Below are 21,421 nucleotides of genomic sequence, written 5' to 3'. Positions count from 1 at the left end.
GCAGTGTCTTTGAAGAATAAAAAGGTAACTCAAACAGAATAGTGTGGTGACTTATTTCTACAAGAAGCACCACACTCCTAATAAGGAGCAGCAATTTATTGTCGGGGAAGGAAAGCAATATGAATTTGTCCCCTTCAGAATTGTTGTTTATCATAATCATCTTTCTAGTGAAAAGCCTAATTTGCTCTTTCTATACGAATATTTTAAGTGTGATTATCATAATATCACAGCGGCTGAGATTGTCCAAAATGCAACACTGACCTTGAGCGTACTTCTCCATTTAGCATGTGGTGCTTTAACATTCAGGAAACAACATACCTTCAACCTGCTTATTAATGTATAATCTGAAAACATTAACTCTTGCTCTCTGATACATGCCACACAGATTCTTGAATTCTTTCAGCATTCCATGAAACAGCATGTGGTATTTTACCAGTGTAAATATGTATACGATTTTTCAAGATTTCTACTGGGAATACTTCATAACTAAAGTAAGGTTTCCCCATGGCACTGCACTAGTTTACGATTTAATTTTTACTGACATTCCACCAGTCATATTATTAGCTTCACAAAATGAAAGTGAAATAATCCTGTATTAATTAAACAGAGTGACTGAATTCCCTCAGTCATCTTCTCCTTGGCTGCTTGAGACAGTAACACTGTGTGGTTCTCTAAGGAAACGTGCTAGAAAAAGAGTTTGATGGACTACTGAGGGGAGATATAGGTAATGCATTTTTTAACTATACTGTATTTTTTCAAGGTACTGCCTGCCCCCTGAGCATTTCAATAGAGATTTTAAGTTGGGGTGGGAGTAACTGTTATACCTATCTATGTACTAACATAAACAAACAGGGGCTAGCCCTGAAGAATTGTGGTTGTGGTCAGTTGGTTAGACTGCATATATTATATTGATATATAATTATTATGACTTCTTACTGAAAAACTTTGTGCTCCACCCGCCTGAGTTTATATAAGGAAAAGGGATGCAGTGTGCACATGTCCACACACATGCACACATGTTTGTGCTTGTATTTGAAAGCATATTTTAATACAGCTTGTCTAAAATCCAGGCAGGGTGATCATTACTTCTGCTAAATATAAGTGAAAGTGCCTGACAGTTTTAAAGTAGTAATCTACTACCATTTGCTCAAGTGTATATATGCATGCAAAGAAATCCAGAGAGTAAGCTTATCACTTGCTGTGTGTCTATGTGTATGTATGTCTGTTTTTTTGTTGTCTCTCTCTCTCTCTCTCTCTCTCTCTCTCTCTCTCTCTCTCTCTCTCACACACACACACACACACACACACACACACACAGAGGGCAGGGGATTATATTGTATCCAGGGATGTGCTATACTGTACTTCCTGAGGAAGAGTCGGAAAGACAAATTGCAAAACAGTTTTTAACACTTCAGTGCTAATTACTTTTAGCTGAAATCAGCAACATTTGCTTCGAATACGTGAATGCAGGATTGGTGTTTGTAAAATGAAGAAACTATGGTGCAAAAACTTCCAAGACAGGAGTATAGCCCGCAAAGGGCCTGTTACACAGAACCACTATTTAAAATTTAGCATTTCCTGACATTTTTCTATCTAATTTGAAAAGCTAAATATATCTATTTTCAATCTATTCAGAAAGCTAGATATAGCAAACCTGTTACTCTGATTGGTTCAAGATCAATTTCAGACATCCAGGATGAACATTTAACCACCTTTAATTCAAATTTAATTGAAAGAATGATGAAATTTGTTGGTGTGGAAACAGTGTATATGGAAGTACAGTATGGGGGTATATAATGTCCTTTATATAACTTAGGATTCAAAGCAATAATGGTAATATGCATGGCAGACACAGATTTCCTCCCCATATTTTTTCTCTCCAGTGTTCATTTTGAGTAAATATGTGCTTGGCACAATTAACTATGCTGCTTCTGCAAAGTGCCACTGAGTCTTTACTTCAGTAGCCTTGAGGTAGCTGTGGTTTAGGAGTCGGGCAATTTGGATGCAATGAGATGTCTGTAGCACTTAAGTGTGAAGGCGCTTAAAGATGTACAGTACTCTTCATGGGAATAATTATACACACAGAGGGGATGTGAAGATGTAGACAGTGCTCAGCAGTGCTCATTGACTGGTGCAGATACTCATGACAGCTTCTCTCACCCTCCTAGCCTTGATTCCATTACTATTGCTTTTGTGGATTCCTTGAGGTAAGATTTTTACACTAGAGCATTTGATTTAGCATGTGCATATATGTGTAAAGCAGAGAGAGAGAGAGAGAGAGAGAGAGAGAGAGAGAGAGAGGAGCACACTCCTGATTTTGATTTTCTGTGATTTAGACATTATGTAATAAGCATTTGCTGTGATTATATTTTCACATGCAATTAGAAAGCGTCTTTAATAAAACAAGCGTTTTTAGAGTGTGCTATAGTATCTGGTAAGTTGCCTAATTTATTTCTTCATTTTATTAGAATAACTGAACTGTAAACTGGTGTGCCCAAGTTCAAGAATGCAGTTGAAATTCCAGGCCCAGGTCTAGTCGAGGTGACATTTTGAATCCCAGGGGAGAAGGCCAACTGCCTTTCATGAATGCATAAATTATAATGCTACGGCTGTAGTCTTCTAAGCAGCACCATCAGCAAAGACAGATGCTTGCAAGGTGTCTGGTGGAAAGATAGCAATAGTTAATTTGGTGATGCGGAGGGGAAGCGCAAGATGACATGGGCATGAAAAAGGATAGCGGAAACTATGTGGACATGAAAAGCTTAGCAGATGGAAAAGTACAGCACAAAAGAAAACAGTAGCCCAAATAAAATATGAAGTATTTTTTTTATTCCCTAATGATGATTTGATGAACATGATGCCATATTCCAGCAAATAATTTTTGCTTATGAACAGAGCTTTGCAGACTAAGATCTATATGACGCTTGAACAAAGCTGCACATTCAACAAGACTTTCAAACTCTTGTGCCAGAACAGAGATTGAAATTTTATCTGAATTAAAAGAGTGGATATCCATGTGTATAGGAATGTGTTTCGATATTGATTACATATAAATTATACAGAATCAAAAGAAATCTGCTACAAACAAGTCATTTATTCTACTAAAATATTTTTAGGAAGGTGTGTTGCACTCAAATTGCACCTATTATTTTTTGCTTGTTTAGTGAAATCTGTGAAGTGATAGGGTAGGATGCATCCCAGAGTATTTTTAATTCACTGCTCAGATCCAAAATTTACATCTTAATTAGAGTCTACATTTAGCAACATAGGCAGCATAATGTTACTGTTAATTATGTTTTTACTATCTGCTTTTCTGTAGTGGTGAGACCTCCAATTATGCTGTGTGGATTCTTGATTCCTAAGAGAGAGAGAGTGTGTGTGTGTGTCCCTATATGTATCGGAAAGCAGATTTTCAACTCTACATGGGATAAATATATTATATACTGTTAAGTTGCTCAGCAAAACAAAGAGATGCAAATATTTCCACTGCACTTACATATATGTCTTCTTCTGTCATCTTACTTTGGCAAAAGCCGTCAAATAGATTTGGAGACAGCTGTTGTACTCTCATTTGTGAAAGGCATTAATGCATTCTGAGGGTGTGCACTGATTTGTTTTGATCTAAAAGATTATGCCATTTACATCACAGAGTGCTTCAGTCAAAAAAAAAGTGCCAAGCAATACAGCTGAATTTGTATTAAAAAAAGTATTTTCTATTATTGTAACAATTGTTTCATCATGATTTATTGGAATTATTTTATTTAGCAGGTAGATGGAATCAATTCTTGCTCTGAAAATAGATAATTAATATGACATTTATGCCACATAAATTGACGAAGACTATTAGGACAAACTTGTGCTCTCGTTTAATTTTGGCGGTATTTTGATTAACAGTATCTGGAATTTTGTGTCCATTTATTTGCATTAAATGGGTTTGTCTGGTCAGCAGCTTTGATGTGCTATAGCTAGGGGTAGTGAATTGGGGGTTGGATAATTTTGTCAGTACACATGTGAATAATGCAATACATTTGCTTCCACATTGAAAATATTCTTGAAGTTTTTGTGCAAGTTTGTACATAGGTAGCTGAGACACAAATAGTTATCAGACCATTACATTTTAGCTGGCACAGCTGGATATAGTGCATGTTTTTTCCAGAACTGAATCTGCTGACTTCAATGAGACATATGACCAAGTTACTGCATATAGGCATGGAGCCTTAGCTCTGCTGAAGAGCCTAATCTGCATTATTTGAAAGTAAGTTTCCTTGAAATCAATAAGACTTAAATTCAAGTAAAGACAGTTAATACTTATAAAAGATATTGATCAATAAAATACCTCTTAATTTTTCACGGAGATGGCAAAACATATATTCTCCACAACTGCATGGTCTAGTTTCTGTGCAAGTTATGCATTCAATTCTCTTCAGTTGAACCCTGTCACTTTTTCACAGTGATGAAAATACAAACACTGCTAATCTTACTTGTTTACAAAAGTCAACAATGCAGAATGATAGCATATAGACCCCTTAACTCAGAGTTTAGACATGTAGAATAGAATTTAGGTGAATCATATGAAGGGGGAGAAATTAACAGTTCAGTTCCATCCATGTTTATTCATAAGTAAACATGCTTAGGATTTCAGATGACATACAAATCCCTCAACATGTTTACTCGGCAGTAAACCCCAGCGAGTCAACTGAAACTCATTTCAGAGTATGCATTCATGTAGCCAGTCCATGTTTACTCAGAAGTCAGTCCCACGAAGTTACCTGGGAGCTTTCTTCCTGCAAAGGAAGCGCGCTGTGAGGCTGCAATCCTATACACGCTGACGTGGAGCTAGGGAAGCAAACAAGCCCTGTGCAGCTCCGGAGCGGCTGCCTTCCGAGTAAGCATGCATAGGATGGGGCAGCGAGAAGTGCTGCTAATCGGTCACGACGCGAGATCGCAAAACAAAACAGAAAACACGGACACGCAACAATGCAATGGGAAAAAAAGAAAAGAGAACGGCAGCGCGAAACTTAATACCTTCTGATGAAATCTTCCCCAAAGGAACTGAGGCTTTGCAACTCCTTCCTGCCAAACTGTCTTTTAAGAAGCAGAAAGCGTTTGGTCACCCTAAGGAGTTAAAGCTAGAGTTAAGACACAGCCGCGTTTTGGAAGCCCTTTTGAAAACGTTGCATCGTTTATATCTGCGCGTTCTCACTTGTCGGTTATTATTATTTCTTCTCCCTCTGCCTCCCCCCGCCCGCCCTTTCCCCGGTCCCTCCGCCCGTCTCTACCTGCCGAGCGCCGCTCAATCTGTGCAGCCTCTGCTCTCGCCGGCGCTGATTGGCTGACGCCCTACCAATCCGCTCTCTGTCTGGGCCAGTGGGACTGCATATGTAAAGCCCTACTTCATATTTATAAGCTCCAATCGGGGCTTTAAGTCCTTGATTAGGAGAGTGTGAGAGCTTTTGGTCCCAACTGGCTGTGCCTATAGGCTTGTCACCAGGAGAACATTTGTGTTAATTGCACTGTGCTGTGTCAAGGAAACTTTGATTTATAGCTGGGGTGCACAAATAATGGTTGCCGAGCGCACATGGATTCGGTAGAACTTTGCCTTCCTGAATCTTTTTCCTTGCACTACGAAGAAGAGTAGGTACCTTTCTTCTTATTTCCCCCTTCCTTTCCTCTTTTTTATGTTATTAAAAATAATAATAATAACCCTCTTCCCACCTTTATTCCCCCCCCAGAACCCGGGGCTTGGGGAGAGAATAATAATAGCAATAGTATTAGAGCGCTGAATGCTAGCGTTGTTTCAGGTAATGCTTTCCGGGTTCTGTGTGCATGATTGGGGCTGCTTGTGTCTTGCGTCTTTTGTGCCCGGCTTTATCTGCTAATTCAGTAAGTGGGAGAATTGTTCTCTCTCTCTCCAACGTTACCTTTTGAGTCGCAACGCAAGCGGTGCGACTGTCACAGAAGGGGGGGGGGGTGAGGGAAGCACTCCCCCCTCCCAAAACAGCTGTGTGAGTGACAGTCACTTCTTATTCAGGTACTAAGAATAGGCACTTGGCACAAATGCAGAGTGAATTGTCTAAATAGACATTTCAGAAAGACACATTTATTCCCCCCCCCACTTCCCCCCTCCCCAACAGAGTTTAAGAAGGACGCATTCTGAGAACAGGATTTAAATATTTAGGACCTTTTCAGTTAGATATTTTGATCTTTCTGGTGTTTATAGCTATGCATAGTTAGGAGGGGTAACCAGCCCAACTGTTTAATCCCACTTTAAGGATAGTGCTCTGTAATTAAGTAGAACGTAACGTTCCAGTCATTTAGTGACAAATCGGTCTATTAGAGAGCAAGGGAAGGGTGTGTGCATGTGGCACTTCCTGAGCCAGTATTTTGTTTCAATTGGAATATAGGGTTTTAATGTTTTTTTTTAAAAAAAAATATTAATCATTTCTGCAATTGGTACTATTAATTTATTTATCACACACAATAAAGTACTGTAGATGCTTTGTGTATTCAGTACATTTAACATGCCTCTTAAAGGCACATAGTTTAATGCATGTTTTCTCAGCTCTTATCAGAGAGCAGAGCAAAGAGTGGGGAGATTCCAAATGCAAATTTGACAGCCTAGAACTTGGAGAGCTTGTAAACTTAATTCCGGGCTAAATAACTACGCACTGTGGAAGCTGTCAGTTGACTCAGCCCTGGACAGAATGCATAGTGTGGCTGTACTAGGAAGTGACAGTGTGTTGTGGGTACATGCCCACTAGCTGTCCATAGTGTCTGCATATTATTTTGTTGAGTTGCAATTAAGTCAGAGTTGTGTGGGTTTCTTAAAGTGCTTTGGACGTTCAGAAATAATATAGACAATAAAAGAGCTTGCCAATTGGAAACTGGTATAGTGTACGTGCGGGTGGTAAGAGGCAGGATTCCTCGTTCACCTGCAGAAGAAGGTAAATAAACAGTAGTAGCATGCTCACTGAGATACGGTTTATAGATCAGTACTCAGTAAGTTGATGTGCAGTGTGGTCTAAAATGTCTTAATCTGTGCATAAGTGCAGTTGTCACTGTTCCAAGTTGAGATGGGTGGTTTTCTTTGGTGGGGGAAGTAGGAGGAGGAGAGATTCTAAAGTTAGGACGATGTTCTTTTTTTAAGGAGCTTTCTTGAATTTACCTTCTTAGAGCTAATTTGAATGATTAGTTTTGATAAGCTGCTTAAAGTAGATGCATTTAAATGAAATCGGGGCACGTGTCTTTTTGGCTCCGGTGGAAGATTCAAACTATTCTCTCTCCCCACCACAATTAGCACTCTTCTCTCTCTCCCCCTCCCCGCCTCTGTTAAAAGTCTTCCAGATGCAAGGCTAGGTGGATCTGTGGTTTTGTGGGCAGGCAGAACTCTAATGCACTGCAACACATCTGTCTGTATGTCTCAATTAATAAACCACACCGCCTTACTTGCTATTAATATTGCCAGTAATTGTATTTTTGTTTTGTGGCATATAATGCACACCAAACTACAAAGGCAGCTCAGAGATTAAATAAAAGTAGTGGACTACTTCTAGAGCTTGCACTTTATTGAGTGTGTATTGTGGTGGTGGGGAGGGAAGCCAGGCTAAAAACTGACAGAACATTTGGGGAGCACATAGACATCTGCCTCACTGACATTAGGTATGCTTTGATATCTGCCTAGCGCATGTTAAAGAATGCAAAAACTTAAAGTCAGCTGCAAACCTTGCTATTGCCTTTTCAGCAAAACCAGTAATACTAATAATTTCAAATAGCAGTTAATAATGGAACAGATGCAGCAAATATAGTTGCTGATTTACGCTTGTGTTTGTCACTTTAATTGTTCAAAATGAAACGGTGTGCTCATAATGCAAAATCTCAAACCTCTGATTAAAATGTAACATTGACTAAAGGATTAAAGAGCGGACTTAATTTTACTGACTGTTTTAACAGTTGTCACAGCTGTTGGAAGAAGGAAAGGCAATTGAAACACTCCAAAAAAGGGGAGGGGGAGGAACTAGCTTAGTAAATTTAAACATGATCTCTGAATGCCAGGCATAGAGAGGCAAATAGATTTGTGACTTCAGATATCTTCTCTGAGCTGTGTACGTTTACCTCTGTAGCTCTGTCCGTTTCATGAATTTGAACCCTCGACCTCTTCCACACTTCCTCCATTAAAATACAACAGGACTGAAATGAGGCACAGCTAAAGTGAATGTCACAGTGTACATTATTTTAGAAACCAACTTGTTTTGTAGTAAATGTGATATGCCAAAAACTGAAACTTAGGATGGATGGCTAAAATTTCAATAGTGAACACTGATGTCGGAATTGGGAGACCAAAGGTACTTGAGTGTTTTGAAAGATTGTTTACAGATTTCACTGTCAAAAACAGTATAAATTTGAGAGCTACTTTGCTGGAGTCTTCATTTTCTTCTTTGTCAATATCACTTATTTAAATGTGTGTTTACTTCCTCCCTCCTTTTATTGCATAGCTCTTATTTCCAGTAAAATTTGATCTGGAAAATCTATGCAATATTTGCTGTGGGGGAGGGGTAGCTGATAATTAATAGGAAGAAAGTTAATGCTCCTTATTAAGACTGCAAGGATAGACTTCTTGAGGTGAGGGCTGCCTATATCATGGATGTGATAAATGTCCTATATAAATAAGAACACAGCATCTGTGGGTAAGAACACTACATGTGTATGCGTATTAATATAATAGGGCGGTATGTATGGGGAAGAAACCTAAAGAACACTGTCCCCTAAATTCAAATACAACAAGGTGCAAGCATGCCTACTGATTAAATGAGAATGAGTGTATGGCTTTTCCTATTCAGTTCTTACACGTCTACCCAAGTGGGCCTTGTCATACACTCCCTTACTATATTTTCCAAGTTTGGATTTCTGTTGTTCATATGCCTTTTCTGCAAGTTTTTACAGCTGTCATAGAGTGCAAAGAGCTGGTGCTGAAATGGCTGTCTGACAGCTTTTTATTTGCTGGGCCTGACCTCCCCCCCCTTTTTTTTTAGTAGTGGTTGCTCCTTTTAATGTGTTTATGGTTCTACTCTTTTATTTACTGAGCCTGGTGTGTTGCAGCAGTAATTAACCTGTGTTATTAGCAAAGCCCTTGTGAATATCCATTAATTCTCTTGAATGGATGATCATTCCCCCCCCCCTGTTATTCTCCCCCCCCCCTCCACTTTCTCCCCAAAGGTTTGCTGTCCCATTTTAAAGCAATTCTTACCTTAAGACTTTTTTTGTAGATATACTTTGGAAATAATTTATAATACGGGGCATAACTAATACTCTTGATTAGTTGTCTTAAATACACTTAAGAAGTGTGAAGAGGGATGGATCTCATCACATTATTCTTTTCTTCTCCTGATAACAACAGAAACAAACCTATGTTGTTGTTTTTTGGCGAAGGATGATGGTTCAGGAGATGACTTCTGTGGGTTTTATCTGATTTGAAGTTACCTTGGGAATTTAAAGAAAGGAAAAACATATTAAGCCTGCACAGGGGGGGGGGATACTTCCGCTTGGACTGCTGAGGAAAGATAAGGACCGCCTCATTAGCCAAGCCCTACTTTTGCAATTAATTTCAGAATGCATGGCACTATACATCAAACACAGAAGGTAACTTGTATGTGATTGTTTTTAGACAATTCCTGAAGCCCCTTCCCATTTTAAGGCAGAGGCTAGTATTTTATGCAATCTTAGGTTAATAACATGACGCTATATTCTATTTTCTTTCTTTTTTATTAGCAGTATGGTTAAATAGTCTGGCAAACTTCCTGGTATTGAACATTTCTGATGCACAGTGACCTTTGGCTTTGGTATCGCTGCAAAAGCGTATAGAAATGAACACCAATATTTATTGACACTCTTCAAAGCAATGGCCCTTTATGAATATTCTTGTTATCCTATTATCAGTCAGTAAAAATGCTGAATGTAAGAAATATGGGGTAAATAAGAAATATGGGAGAGCATCTCTCTAGAAGTTTAAAGCAACTCTTTATATTACGTATGCCTTGGTCTCTGCTTCATAACACATTCACTGGGGACAGAAACAATAAACGTTGATATCTACCTAGTGCCTCTCTAGCCCTAGCAAACTCTCAGGAGGAAATCTGTGATTATGCTGGGCTGGTTTGGTTTTTATCTCTTTTACATCCAGTGGCCTTGTATTAAATTGTCATTGTCCTAAAGCACATGAGAGAGAAATGAATTGCACTTCTCGACATGCTCTGACAGTGAAATATTTAGCTTCTCTGTCTCCAATCATACTCATGTGTATATGTTTGATAGTGCTGGAATGACAACCAGCAGTCTCCTGTAGTCTGAGATCCGCATTTTACATATTCTCCACATTTTTGGGGAGGATTCACTCTCTCATTTTCTTTCTTTCTTTCTTTCTTTCTTTCTTTCTTTCTTTCTTTCTTTCTTTCTTTCTTTCCATATCCAATCACACTTGGCTAAGGCATATCAGTGTTTATTTACACTGATATAAAAAAATTCATGTTTTTATCACAGCTGATAATGGCTGAATAGGCACATAGGCGCCAGCTTTATGTGTCTACATCTTAGAGTATGTACATTGTAATTATATTTGCATGTTGTATACAGTATACATAAGCAAACAGCTTTTGAAATTTGTTATCTTGAAGAAAGAAACTCACTAAATAACAATGTAGATATTAGATTGTCTAGACTTTTTGTTGGCTGATGCGTTCCTTTGGATATACAGTCAGCTGCTGTTATTTTCTCCTTCATATTTCTGTGCAACAGAAGATACCATAATACAGTTCTCTGAACTTCTCTGCATTCATCAGTTGTAACAGATAGGATTTTTATGTTTGCATTCCCAAGGCAGAACTGAATGCATAACTCTTCTGACATATGGTCAGTTTTATATTAAAAGTATTACTTTTAATAGAAATATTAAAATAGAAAATTAAACTATTTTAATGTAAACTTCTATATGTTGCATACACCTTTTAATTTTATTTACGCTTGTATTCTAAATGTTTTCTGCTTAGTTTGGATGCTCTTAGAACATTTTAAAAAACCCTTTATAAGAGTTTGCTCTAATTGCTCCAAATTTTATAATAATCAGATACAACGGATTCTAAAAATGTAATTGTTTTGCTCTCCAAAGTAACTTGTGTCATTCTTGCATAATGATACATGCCTGAAGACTAAATCCTCCTAAGAAGCTGCAATCCTTTAAAAATATGCATATTATTAAGCTCCATTTATTTCAGCGGGACATACTGGTGAATAATAAGACTTATGATGGCAACATAGCCTTATTTGATCATGTAGTATATAGAACTCAATGCAATTATGCTGTATTCCTTCCTTTCCAATTGTGAAACATTTATTCTCTCCAGTCAGAGCAGGTTAGTAGTTAAAACAGGCTCCTCTATATAAATTAGTTATTTTAAAATGCTTTTTAAATTTTATGAAAGAAAACTTTTGCCTAGAATTCCCCCCTTTCAAAACACTTGCTTTATCCCATCACCAATTATTGCTTCATAAAAGGTGCTTTTAAAAAAAAGAAATTTCTCCTTTTTTGCATATCTGTGTCATAAGTTCTTGTTGCTCATAATGTTGAGTTGAATTTTCCTTTTTTACTCTAAAGGCTGTATTAAAAATTATGCCTCTAAAGGGGGAGCAGATAGCTGTCATGCTAAAATATACATCTGTTATGACAGTCTTTAATGAAAGCAGGTGTTGCTTTTTAAAAAGTTTTCTTTCTCTCCCACCTTCCCACAAATGAACTAATACATATATCATTGTTTTAAAGAACTGTGTATATTTTACGCATATTTTAAAATACAGTAGCAATGTACAAAAGCCGACAATCTTATTTTTTCTCTCCTTTATAACTGGAAAAAAGGTATTTTCTTCAGTAACTGTAAATCTGAAATTTGTTAATCATCTAAATAATAGAATTCATATAGTACTGAAACTAAAGCTTAAAATACAACTTAAGTATTTTTAAAGTATCAATTCCTGGAAGTCAAATTTGTAGGTTTAGATCAAACGATCTTGCTGTGCTCATGTATTGGGAGGCTGCTGATTTGCTCCCATCACCTACAGGCCTCCTTTCTTCCCAAAATCTACTTAGGAGAGTTCCCTCTGGAACCAGTTTTTGCAGGGCAGGGGGGTGCAAGGGGGGGGGGGAAGATAACCACCTTCCTCAGCCCAATGAGAGAAAGTGTTTTCCACTCGAGCAGTGGAATCTTTGGGTACCCTCCATTAAAATAAGCGCAACTAGCCTTGTGAATTATGATAGGAAACAATGGTAAAACAAAAATCCACATAGAGCTTTTTTTCAGCCTTATTAGTTTGCACGCTGCTGTCTCACTTATTCCTCTGTGTCTTTTCATGTTTTGAGTGAGACAAAAGTGCACATCTCCTTTTCATCATTTTGATTGGAACTACATACCATATGTAATGTGTTTTGGCAGCACTTACCTAGCCAAAGAAAACAAATTAATATTAGCCATGCTGAGGGGCATCCGAAGTATCACAGATGTGTCGATTTAGCTTTGCTCCATCACACACCCTTTCCTTAAACAACTGGTCAAGCTGTCGCAAGATGTTGCATGGGCTACAAAGCGATTTTAATAGGTGTGATCAGACGTTGATGGCTGTGGCTAGTTAGAATGAGAACATGTTGCCAATCTGTGGATGCTTGTTTTCAAACCCACATAGCAAAAAAATGTGTGGAGCGCCAGCCAGAAACAAGACGACCTCAGTTCAAACTTTTATCTCCTTAAAAGCATACAGATGTACAGTCAGTAACAAATATAATGGATAAAAGACACATAAAGTGAAGTGGGCTTGCCCAAGAGCAATAGTTAAATTCCTTCCCTTATAAAGATGCAAGTAGATAAGAACATAATGTGTGGCGGGGGGAGAACGAGATGGCTTTTTCAACGCTATCTGCCCGTACACCCTGGGTTTCTGTTCCTCTCTTTCCTTATAGTTTGTCAACAACAATAGTATTGGAGAAAACGTCCACTATTTTCTGCAATGTTTTGTTTTTCTTTGCATTTCTATACCCTACCATCAATAGCAAATAAAATATTAATATCGTACGCGATGGAACATGGTTGTTCATTGCATTCAGACTGCTGTTTGAAATAACATTCAATTTATGTCTTAAGTTGTTAGAAAGCAAGGGCTGACCTTTATATATGGATGTGCAGTTGCCTTTTTTATTTGTTTGCAAGACATTTTTTTTTTTACGTATTGTAATTACTTGGGGTTTACTGCAGGTTTTAGTTTGATTCTTAAGTTAAAGGCTCTTCTTTTTTCCTTAAATATTCCCAGGTGATGTCAGATGAAAAGGGTATTATGGCTGAAATATACACCAGAGGAATTCATTTTGGCAAGCCTGGTCCATGTAGGTTAGTGAACCAACAAATAAATAATTTGCTTTGTTTGTTTAAAGTTAAGACAGGGAGGGGGGAACATAATAAGGAGGTGGAGCATCCAAAACTGGGAAATATATAATGGTAGATTTGGAAGGGTGGCGAATATCAACATGCAAATAAATGTATTGACTGATAACGAACACTATACAGTATTTACACAGCAAAAATATATTTTCCAGGTTAGCAGTTTAAATATTCCAATAACGAATAATTGTTCCATAAGTGGCTTATTCTGACAGCAGTCATCTGCCTAGAGGGGATGATCATATGTTCTGAAACAGCATGAAAGTCTGTTTCTTTTACATTATATTTTCCCAGAAATAGTAGAGGTGGAAGATGGGACTTCCAGTATCTGAAGGAAGACAACTAGGCACAGTATCATCACTGTATTAGAAAATGGTTTTCTACAGGAGTACTAGGGTCATATTAGCAAGAGCTGAGCATCCACTGGCACCAGTTTACATCAGTATGAGTGACACCTGTCCCATCAATCAAGGGGACCATGGCTTCACAGATGGAGAAGCAACAATCGGCTGAATTACACAGCACAGCACACTTGGTTTAATTCATCTCATTGTTTTCCTACAAATCTAAAGGATGCTCATTCTGCTTCTGGAGTTGAGGTAGAAACACAAGATGGGCTCAGGTGTAGTATGTGCCTGTGTTTTTCTGTTCTGCCAGGGTATTTAGCAAAAGAAGTTGGGATGCAGGGATGGGGGGCAATCACACTTCACAGCTTTTGCCTTCTGTGGAGCAAGGATTACGCACTTTGTAATCAAATTTAATATTTATTTAAGCATTTCTATTGCATATGCTATCTCCATAGTTCGAGTGGTTGCTTTCTGTGTTTACTAATAAACAATAAAAACGAATTAAAGGGAATTAGCAAGCCAAGAGCATGATAAAAAGCAACGCCTATAGAGAAAATGTGTGTTCAATGTCAAAGAAGACTCACGCACCATGAAATCATACCAGTATACTGGGATGCCATTATAATGAGAGAAGTAGACCAAGGTTGAGAATTCCTAAGGCCTCTTGTTGCCTTGCTGCCACCCATTTTTTGTCTGGTATGTTTCTGGCATGTTTTTATAGAGGGACCTTTTTCATGATTGCAGTTTGAGGATACACACTGCTGGCATTTTTGTGTCACCAGTGTCAAGCAGCAAACCTGTGGCATGTTGAAATCAGTCAACAGTTCTTCGAAGATACAGCTTATGTTTGATTGTGTGTAAATACAGTTAGTTAGTTGGGTTTATCTGATAGCCTGGCAGAAAGAGAGAGAAGCAGGACAAACTGTTTTCAGTAACTGCGCTGTTCATACACCTGATAAGATTGAGAGTGCTTTCGGCTGCTGATATGCTTTGAATAAGAAAAGAATAATCACTTCCACTGGCACCAGCTTATCAGGAATGGAGCAAAATGCCAACACTTTTACATTAGCAAAAGTAAATGTTTTAGACATGTCATGCCTTTTTTCCATTTAAATTGAATAGTAGGGTGCTTGTGAGTATGCAGTAATGAAGGGGAGGACTTAATACCTTGACTAAAGTGCAGGTGAATATATTGAGAAAGAAGCCCTTGGCAACAACAACAGCTCTTTTGATAAGTGGACTACATCTGTTTCAAGCGTTCTTCAGAAAATTTCAGCATCTTTATCCATTCTATTAAATGTGTGTCCTAATCTTACCAGGGAGCACATACTTTATATTCTGACATAGCCATCATTGTTTTCAATAATGTGAGACTAGAAATGTAATCATCGCTATAATGTAAAGCTAAAAGTCATATAATATTGTGATATTTCCCAGTATATTTATTTTGTGGCGGTTTTAAAAGCAAAACAAAAGTCTACTCTTTTTTAGTTTATAAGAAAATGAAATGAAATGAAACAAAGATAAGTATATAGGCAGCGTTCTAAAAAAATTAATTTTGTACCATAGTGTGATCCTGTGCATGTCAGGTCTGATGTACCCGTAAATCCTATTGAGTTCAATGGGCCTTATTTCCAGATTAGTGCGTGTAGAACTGCAACCTTAAAGTCTCAGTATACGTATAGTCAATATACGTATAGTGATACTAACACCATCACTTAAGTGGACAAAAACAACACATACTTGGTAAGACATTGTTTGAGGTTTGACTAATTTTATATACAATTAATTAAAATATATATAATATTTAGCATTACAAGCTGCTGCTTTAGTTGATCCTTTTAGTTGATCCTTAGGGAAGCATGTTATTCTGAGGCTGTTCTAATATAATACTATAACATTATTATGCTTCTCTTCCTACGTGCAGATAACTTTGATGCACTCAGGTTGATAAATGGTATTATAAACCACAGTTGATTGATTTGGGATTTTTATTCATTATCCTCATTGAGATCACTGTCACCCATTTGGGTCAATAGCATTCGATTAATCGAGACACCCTTGTTCTGTACCTTTAACTGAGAGTGGGACTTTTAAGAGAAAGATGTTGACAAGCTGATAAATGGTCCCAACCGTTCTGGTTTCAATAGGCTTTTTGTATGGGCAAATATATATTTCATTGGCAAGTTTATTTTCACAATTTGAGACCTTCATTTAGAGGAAAGGTCTTCAGTTTAAGGTTTATCAAATTTTAGCTAAAGACAACTGGCTCCATTTGTGTGTAAAATAATTTAAGTACTTACTTGAGGCAAACTTCATGCTTTAAGAGCTGTTGCTCAGAGGTTTCATTCTTCTGCGAAGATGTCAACTGTAAATATAAAAATGCATCACTGAAAATGTAATGGTTTAAAGATTCAAACTGAAATAAAATTGTCTGCCTGGGGAAAACACTGCAATCAAAATAAAGTAGTCTTATCTCCTCCTGAAGCAGGCATATTTGGAAGCAGTGCTGGAAGGCAGCAGGGCACACCACTGTTTTCTTTCAGCCACTAATAACATTGCCTGGAAATCAACAATATTACTCCAAACCTCAAATACCAAATTATCGGTAAGTTACTATTGCCAATGACGTGGATAAACGTGTAGCTGTACAGCCTTGCCCATGTCATTGAAGTATGATTAAACTGTTCCGAAATGGTAACTTTTGGGCTTTCAAAATGCCTTATTCTTTTCAAATCTCTGTGATATTTTTTTTAAAGTTGCAAAAGATGGTAATTTGTAATTGTAGGTCTGGAGTTTTAGCAGCAATCACAACAGCAGAGATTTTTGGGTGTGTGATACATCCAAGTGTGCCTTCTGGAAACCTTTTATTTGACACACACACACCCCGCCCTCAGCTGTGTATGAGCTGATGGAAAATTCACTGATTTCACTTTAAAAGGCTGGCTGAATTCAGTTGGCTACAGATTAGACCATGGGATGAAAGGCTAGGAGCTGTCTTATGGCTTCTCTGTTGCTGTTGCTGCAGTGTGACTTGGAAAGAGGCTGCGCAGACACTGTTCTGCCCCTTGTGCAGACTACAGGAGAGACATTACATCAGGGATGATGACATAGAGTCATCTGGTCTCCAGTTGTAGGCTAGCTTCACTCTGCAGTGCCATGGAGAGCGCGACTGCTGTGAAATCAGTGCTCATCTACCTCAGGAAAAGAGGACCATGTGGAAGTAAGTGAGATGAAAGCAGCCCCATGGCTGCAGAAACAGGCTATGTAGGCAACAGTCCTCAAAAGCGAAGGTCTAAAATTAGATGCTTGTCTCACTTTCCTGCGACAGTGGTCCTACAACTTGGAGAAGGGATGTAGCTCAACGGTAAAGGACATTATTTGCATGTAAAGGACCTAGTTTTAGGAAAGGGCTGTAGCTTAGTGGTAGGGCATGCAGAAATTCCCAGGTTTTGCATAGAACTGGCAATATTCTAGTCTGAAACCATGGAGATTACCAAGTAAAAGCGACTTTTGTAACTTCCTATGATTTGTGGCAAAGCATAGATGCAGGGATCAATAGGCTCTTCCTATGCACTTATTCTTCAGTCTCAGGACAGTGCTCTTAACATGTGCTGGGCAGATATTAGGGTCATATAATTTGACCGGGCCTCATTAGCAGAGAGTAAATGGGCAAGGTGGAACATCTATAGTAGCTACCAATGTGTTGCATTGTAGTGAGCACAAATAACGGGCATAAAGGCTGTCACGAGAAAGAGCGAGAGAGCGCTGAGAAACAAACTGGTATGCTAAAGTTGGTATCTACCCAGTATATAAAATATACTGTTTAGAGTATATAAAATATACTGTTTAGAGATGTAATGCTAATATAAAGCGGGGGAAAGGAGATGTAATGTTACACTTTTTAGTGGAACGGGCTGATGCTTGACAGGGAAATTATGTTTTCCTATGGTATTGATTTAGCTTGCAACCTTAGGCACATTTATTAGGGAGGACCAACTGAAAAAAATAAGACTTCCATGGGCCTGCACTATTAAGTGTTTAAGCTTATAAAGCTATATAAAATTTTGGCCTGTAGATCTGTTTTCAACGGATCATGCTGAAGATGGGAGGTAAGAATACTTTTAGTTCTCTCTGTGTCTGTGTTTGCATGTTCCAGAAACTTATAGGGCTAGCTGAGAAGAATGGTCTCTTGATTGCGCGTGTGGGCACACATATCACACTCTCTCCTTCTTACACTTTAAATGTCAGTGTTCTAATTGGCACTGAAAACGATTCCAATTTTTATGTGGGGTTTGCATATTTATAACACTGCATATTTATATGGGGTTTGCACTTTCAGTGCCATTCTTCATTCTTTATTCAAAACACTGCAAGCAAAATCAGAACTCATCCGGTTGAGTTGTATGGAAATGTCCTTACAAAATTTACTAAGTTTACATCTGGTAGTAATGTTCTTCTTGTCGCAGGTCAGTATGTATGTGGCCTTTACAACATGGGAGTAGATATGTATGTTTCCTTAGGCAGAATGGAATGTATGCCAAATGTATAATAGTATATAATAGTAGCAAATATTTTTTTTTTAAAAAAGTTTTAAAAGGTATTTCGTTTTGCTGAAAAAATTGTGCAAGTCCCTACACACTATAGGAAAAGTACCTGAATGTGAATCATGGTGATTTTAGAAAGCTTTTAAAACTCAGATCAGCTTTTGTTTTGGGTTCAGTAGGGCAACTTTTGTTGATGGTCTAGGTGGGGTTAGCCGAGATTCACTTAAAGCAGCACAAGCCATAAACTTGTGGCAGGCTACTAGTCGGTAGCAGGTGTGAACAACATAAAACAGGATTAACACTGAACCAAAGTGTGCACTAAAAACAGAAAGCCCTGCCTTGCTTTTACAAGGACAGTCAAATAGAAACACACGGTCACCATGCACACTCTATTTACTAAACACTGTCCAGTGGGCGATGTCAATGGTCCTGTTCAGCTGCTTCTCATATTCTGCTCCTCTACCTTTATGTATGTTTTCCCTTGAATAGTCTAGATTTATTTGGCATTTTGTTTTATGTGCACCCAAGGATATTCTTTCAGCACTTCAAAAATAAGTAATAACGCATTTTTGTTATTCCTCTATTATTTTCAAAAATAATAAAATTTCTTTCTTTCTTGTCTGGAAGAAAGTTCATGAATTTATAAGTACAGTGGTACCTCAGGTTAAGTATTTAATTCGTTCCGGAGGTTCGTACTTAACCTGAAACTGTTCTTAACCTGAAGCACCACTTTAGCTAATGGGGTCTCTTGCTGCTGCCGCGCCGCCGGCGCACAATTTCTGTTCTCATCCTGAAGCAAAGTTCTTAACCTGAAGCACTATTTCTGGGTTAGTGGAGTCTGTAACCTGAAGCGTATGTAACCTGAAGCGTATGTAACCCGAAGTACCACTGTATGTTCTTGCGTTCAAAGGAACTCTGGTGTCACTCCCATCTTGCCGAAGTTTGAGGGTAGGGTGGGAGAGCAGAAATGGTATTTTTAGGGGCAAGACAGCTTGAGCCATGGGACTCAAAAGAACCAGGGACCTGAAATGGAATGTGAAGGGTATAGAAGCTACATTCTTTACTTCCAGCACCAGTATAAACTAAAACGAAAACTTAAAAGTAGCAAAACTACAGTCTTCAGACTGGACACATAACATAGGAAATGGAGATAGATAGGAATGCAGTCTCTTATGTATGACTTTGATAGTTTTAATATCCTAATGTTATAAATAGGCTTTGAAAAAGAAATCTGGTGCTGATTTTTTTAAGTTATTTTAGTGTCTATATTTTATGCATCAGGACACAGCTTTAGAAGTATTATCTTAAACAAAAAGACAGGACTTGGTATGGGAATTGAATAAAAGTGGATCTTAGTAGTTGTATAGTTGTGCTAAGGGTTACCAGCTTCCACTCTTCCCTTACCCTCGGTTGCATTGCAGATGAATAAGAGGGTCTACATTTTTGCCCTTGTTGTTATCTAGAATATCAATGTGACAATTTCTGAGTTGGCTTCATTGCTCCCCAGTAATAAATTGCTATTTTATCCGACCTGAGCAATTTAGTCTCTTAGTAAAATGTGTATTTAAGGTGAGAGAGTATTAATAAATAGTCTATGTAATTTCCTCTCAGCACATGAATGTCTAAGCTGGCTCACTTTTCTTGACAACCTCAGAGAAACCACACACACACACACACACGGCACAGTATTCATTTGAGCACCTGAATATATTGAGAGATTTTGGAAAGTGCCCAGCTATCTTGTGTAGGTGCTTGGTAACAAAGCGGCTAGGTTTTCAAAATTGCTGTGCACCCTGCAGCTCCCATTGAGAAAAGTAGGGGATGCTGCGTTTCAGCGTCTTTGAAATTCTGACCCCAATTGTAGCAGCTGTGCACTTTGGTGAATTATGGTATCTAGATTCAATATAGCTAATTTAAAAGTACAGCTCTTTTCCCACCAAGCAGAAACATTTTCTGCTGCCTTTTTGAAAACGGCATTGGCACATAATAATTATTTTTCAGATACTATGTTGTCCTGTTTCCCCCTGTGTGCATGCATGCACAAACATGAATGGGCATGCTTCTGAACATAATTATGGTTAAACAGATTTATTTGAAGCTATAACAATTTCTGATATAAAGGTGCTGTTAAGTCTTCAATCCTGAATCCACTTGCCAGTAAATCACATTGAATTCAGTGGATTTATACTTTTGAGTAAGCATGTATAGGATTGCGCAGTACACATGTGGCAGAATTAGATTAAAAATCAAGTACAATTTATCAGAGCATATGCTATGTTAAAGTAGTCACATTTCTGAAGTGCATTTATGATTTTGGAGAAAAAACTTATACATTTCATAGAACACTTAAACCAAAGGTTCATTGATACTGTTCTTCTGTCACAAAGTGATATCCCAGAAGCACAGTGACCTGTATAAATGTGTGCATGATTGTGTCCCTATTCCCTTCAAAAAGTGAGCACCACACAGGCACAACTGAAATTTTGAAAGCCCCACTGGGAATGTTATTGAAGGGCATGATATAAATCCCTTAAATAACTAGAATTTGGGAGAAGAGGACAACTTGAAGTTTATTCTTATATTTCGAGCCCCATGAAGGCTTGAAATTATTCAGAAGGTATTTTATACAAACACATATCTTAAATGCTTGTGAAATAGTAATGGCAATAATATTTTCTGTAAGCTAAAGCATTCTGCTAAAAATGGTTGCTTTTAATCACATTGCCTCACCTAAACCCGTGCTCTTTACTGGTTAATGCACTGAAAGTCTTCCCGTGCCTCAAATTGTTTCTCTATTCAAATTGGAGGAAGGAGGTGATAGCACATATAAATCGACTTACTCCTCCATTTTGGGTGCCATGAGCACATCTGCATTTCTGGACTGGGGTTAAAATATGGAACCAAGACCCACTTACTTTAAAAGATATCCCGCCTCCCCACCAAATAAAATACATGATGTTTGCATAGGTTTTATTTGATTATTAAGCTGCAATGTGGTTAGGTAATAGTACTACTTAGATAATAATAAATAGAGTACATAGTTTGTTTGTAGCCA

At 38.0% G+C, this 21,421-nt stretch overlaps 1 protein-coding gene across 20 annotated transcripts in view; it reads left to right on the top strand.

Annotated features, from left to right (window-relative positions):
- Positions 1 to 21,421, top strand: part of ESRRG (estrogen related receptor gamma) — a 466,084-nt gene that overhangs the window by 271,404 nt on the left and 173,259 nt on the right. For 9 of the 20 annotated variants that reach the window (XM_028724630.2, XM_028724629.2, XM_077925588.1 and 6 more), the window contains one exon: positions 13,345 to 13,421. The exons of 5 other annotated variants lie outside the window; for them this stretch is intronic. In XM_028724630.2, the coding sequence (XP_028580463.1) occupies positions 13,348 to 13,421 (74 nt within the window). In that variant the 5' untranslated portion in view covers positions 13,345 to 13,347. Of the gene's footprint in view, positions 1 to 5,431; positions 5,639 to 13,344; positions 13,422 to 16,320; positions 16,428 to 21,421 lie in introns of those variants that run through there. 6 more of the 20 variants (XM_028724631.2, XM_077925592.1, XM_028724636.2 and 3 more) reach the window with 6 other exon arrangements.

Source organism: Podarcis muralis, chromosome 3, assembly GCF_964188315.1.
Source record: "Podarcis muralis chromosome 3, rPodMur119.hap1.1, whole genome shotgun sequence".
In the NCBI taxonomy this organism is placed as follows: domain Eukaryota; kingdom Metazoa; phylum Chordata; class Lepidosauria; order Squamata; family Lacertidae; genus Podarcis; species Podarcis muralis.
This window is presented reverse-complemented; position numbering and strand designations above follow the sequence as displayed.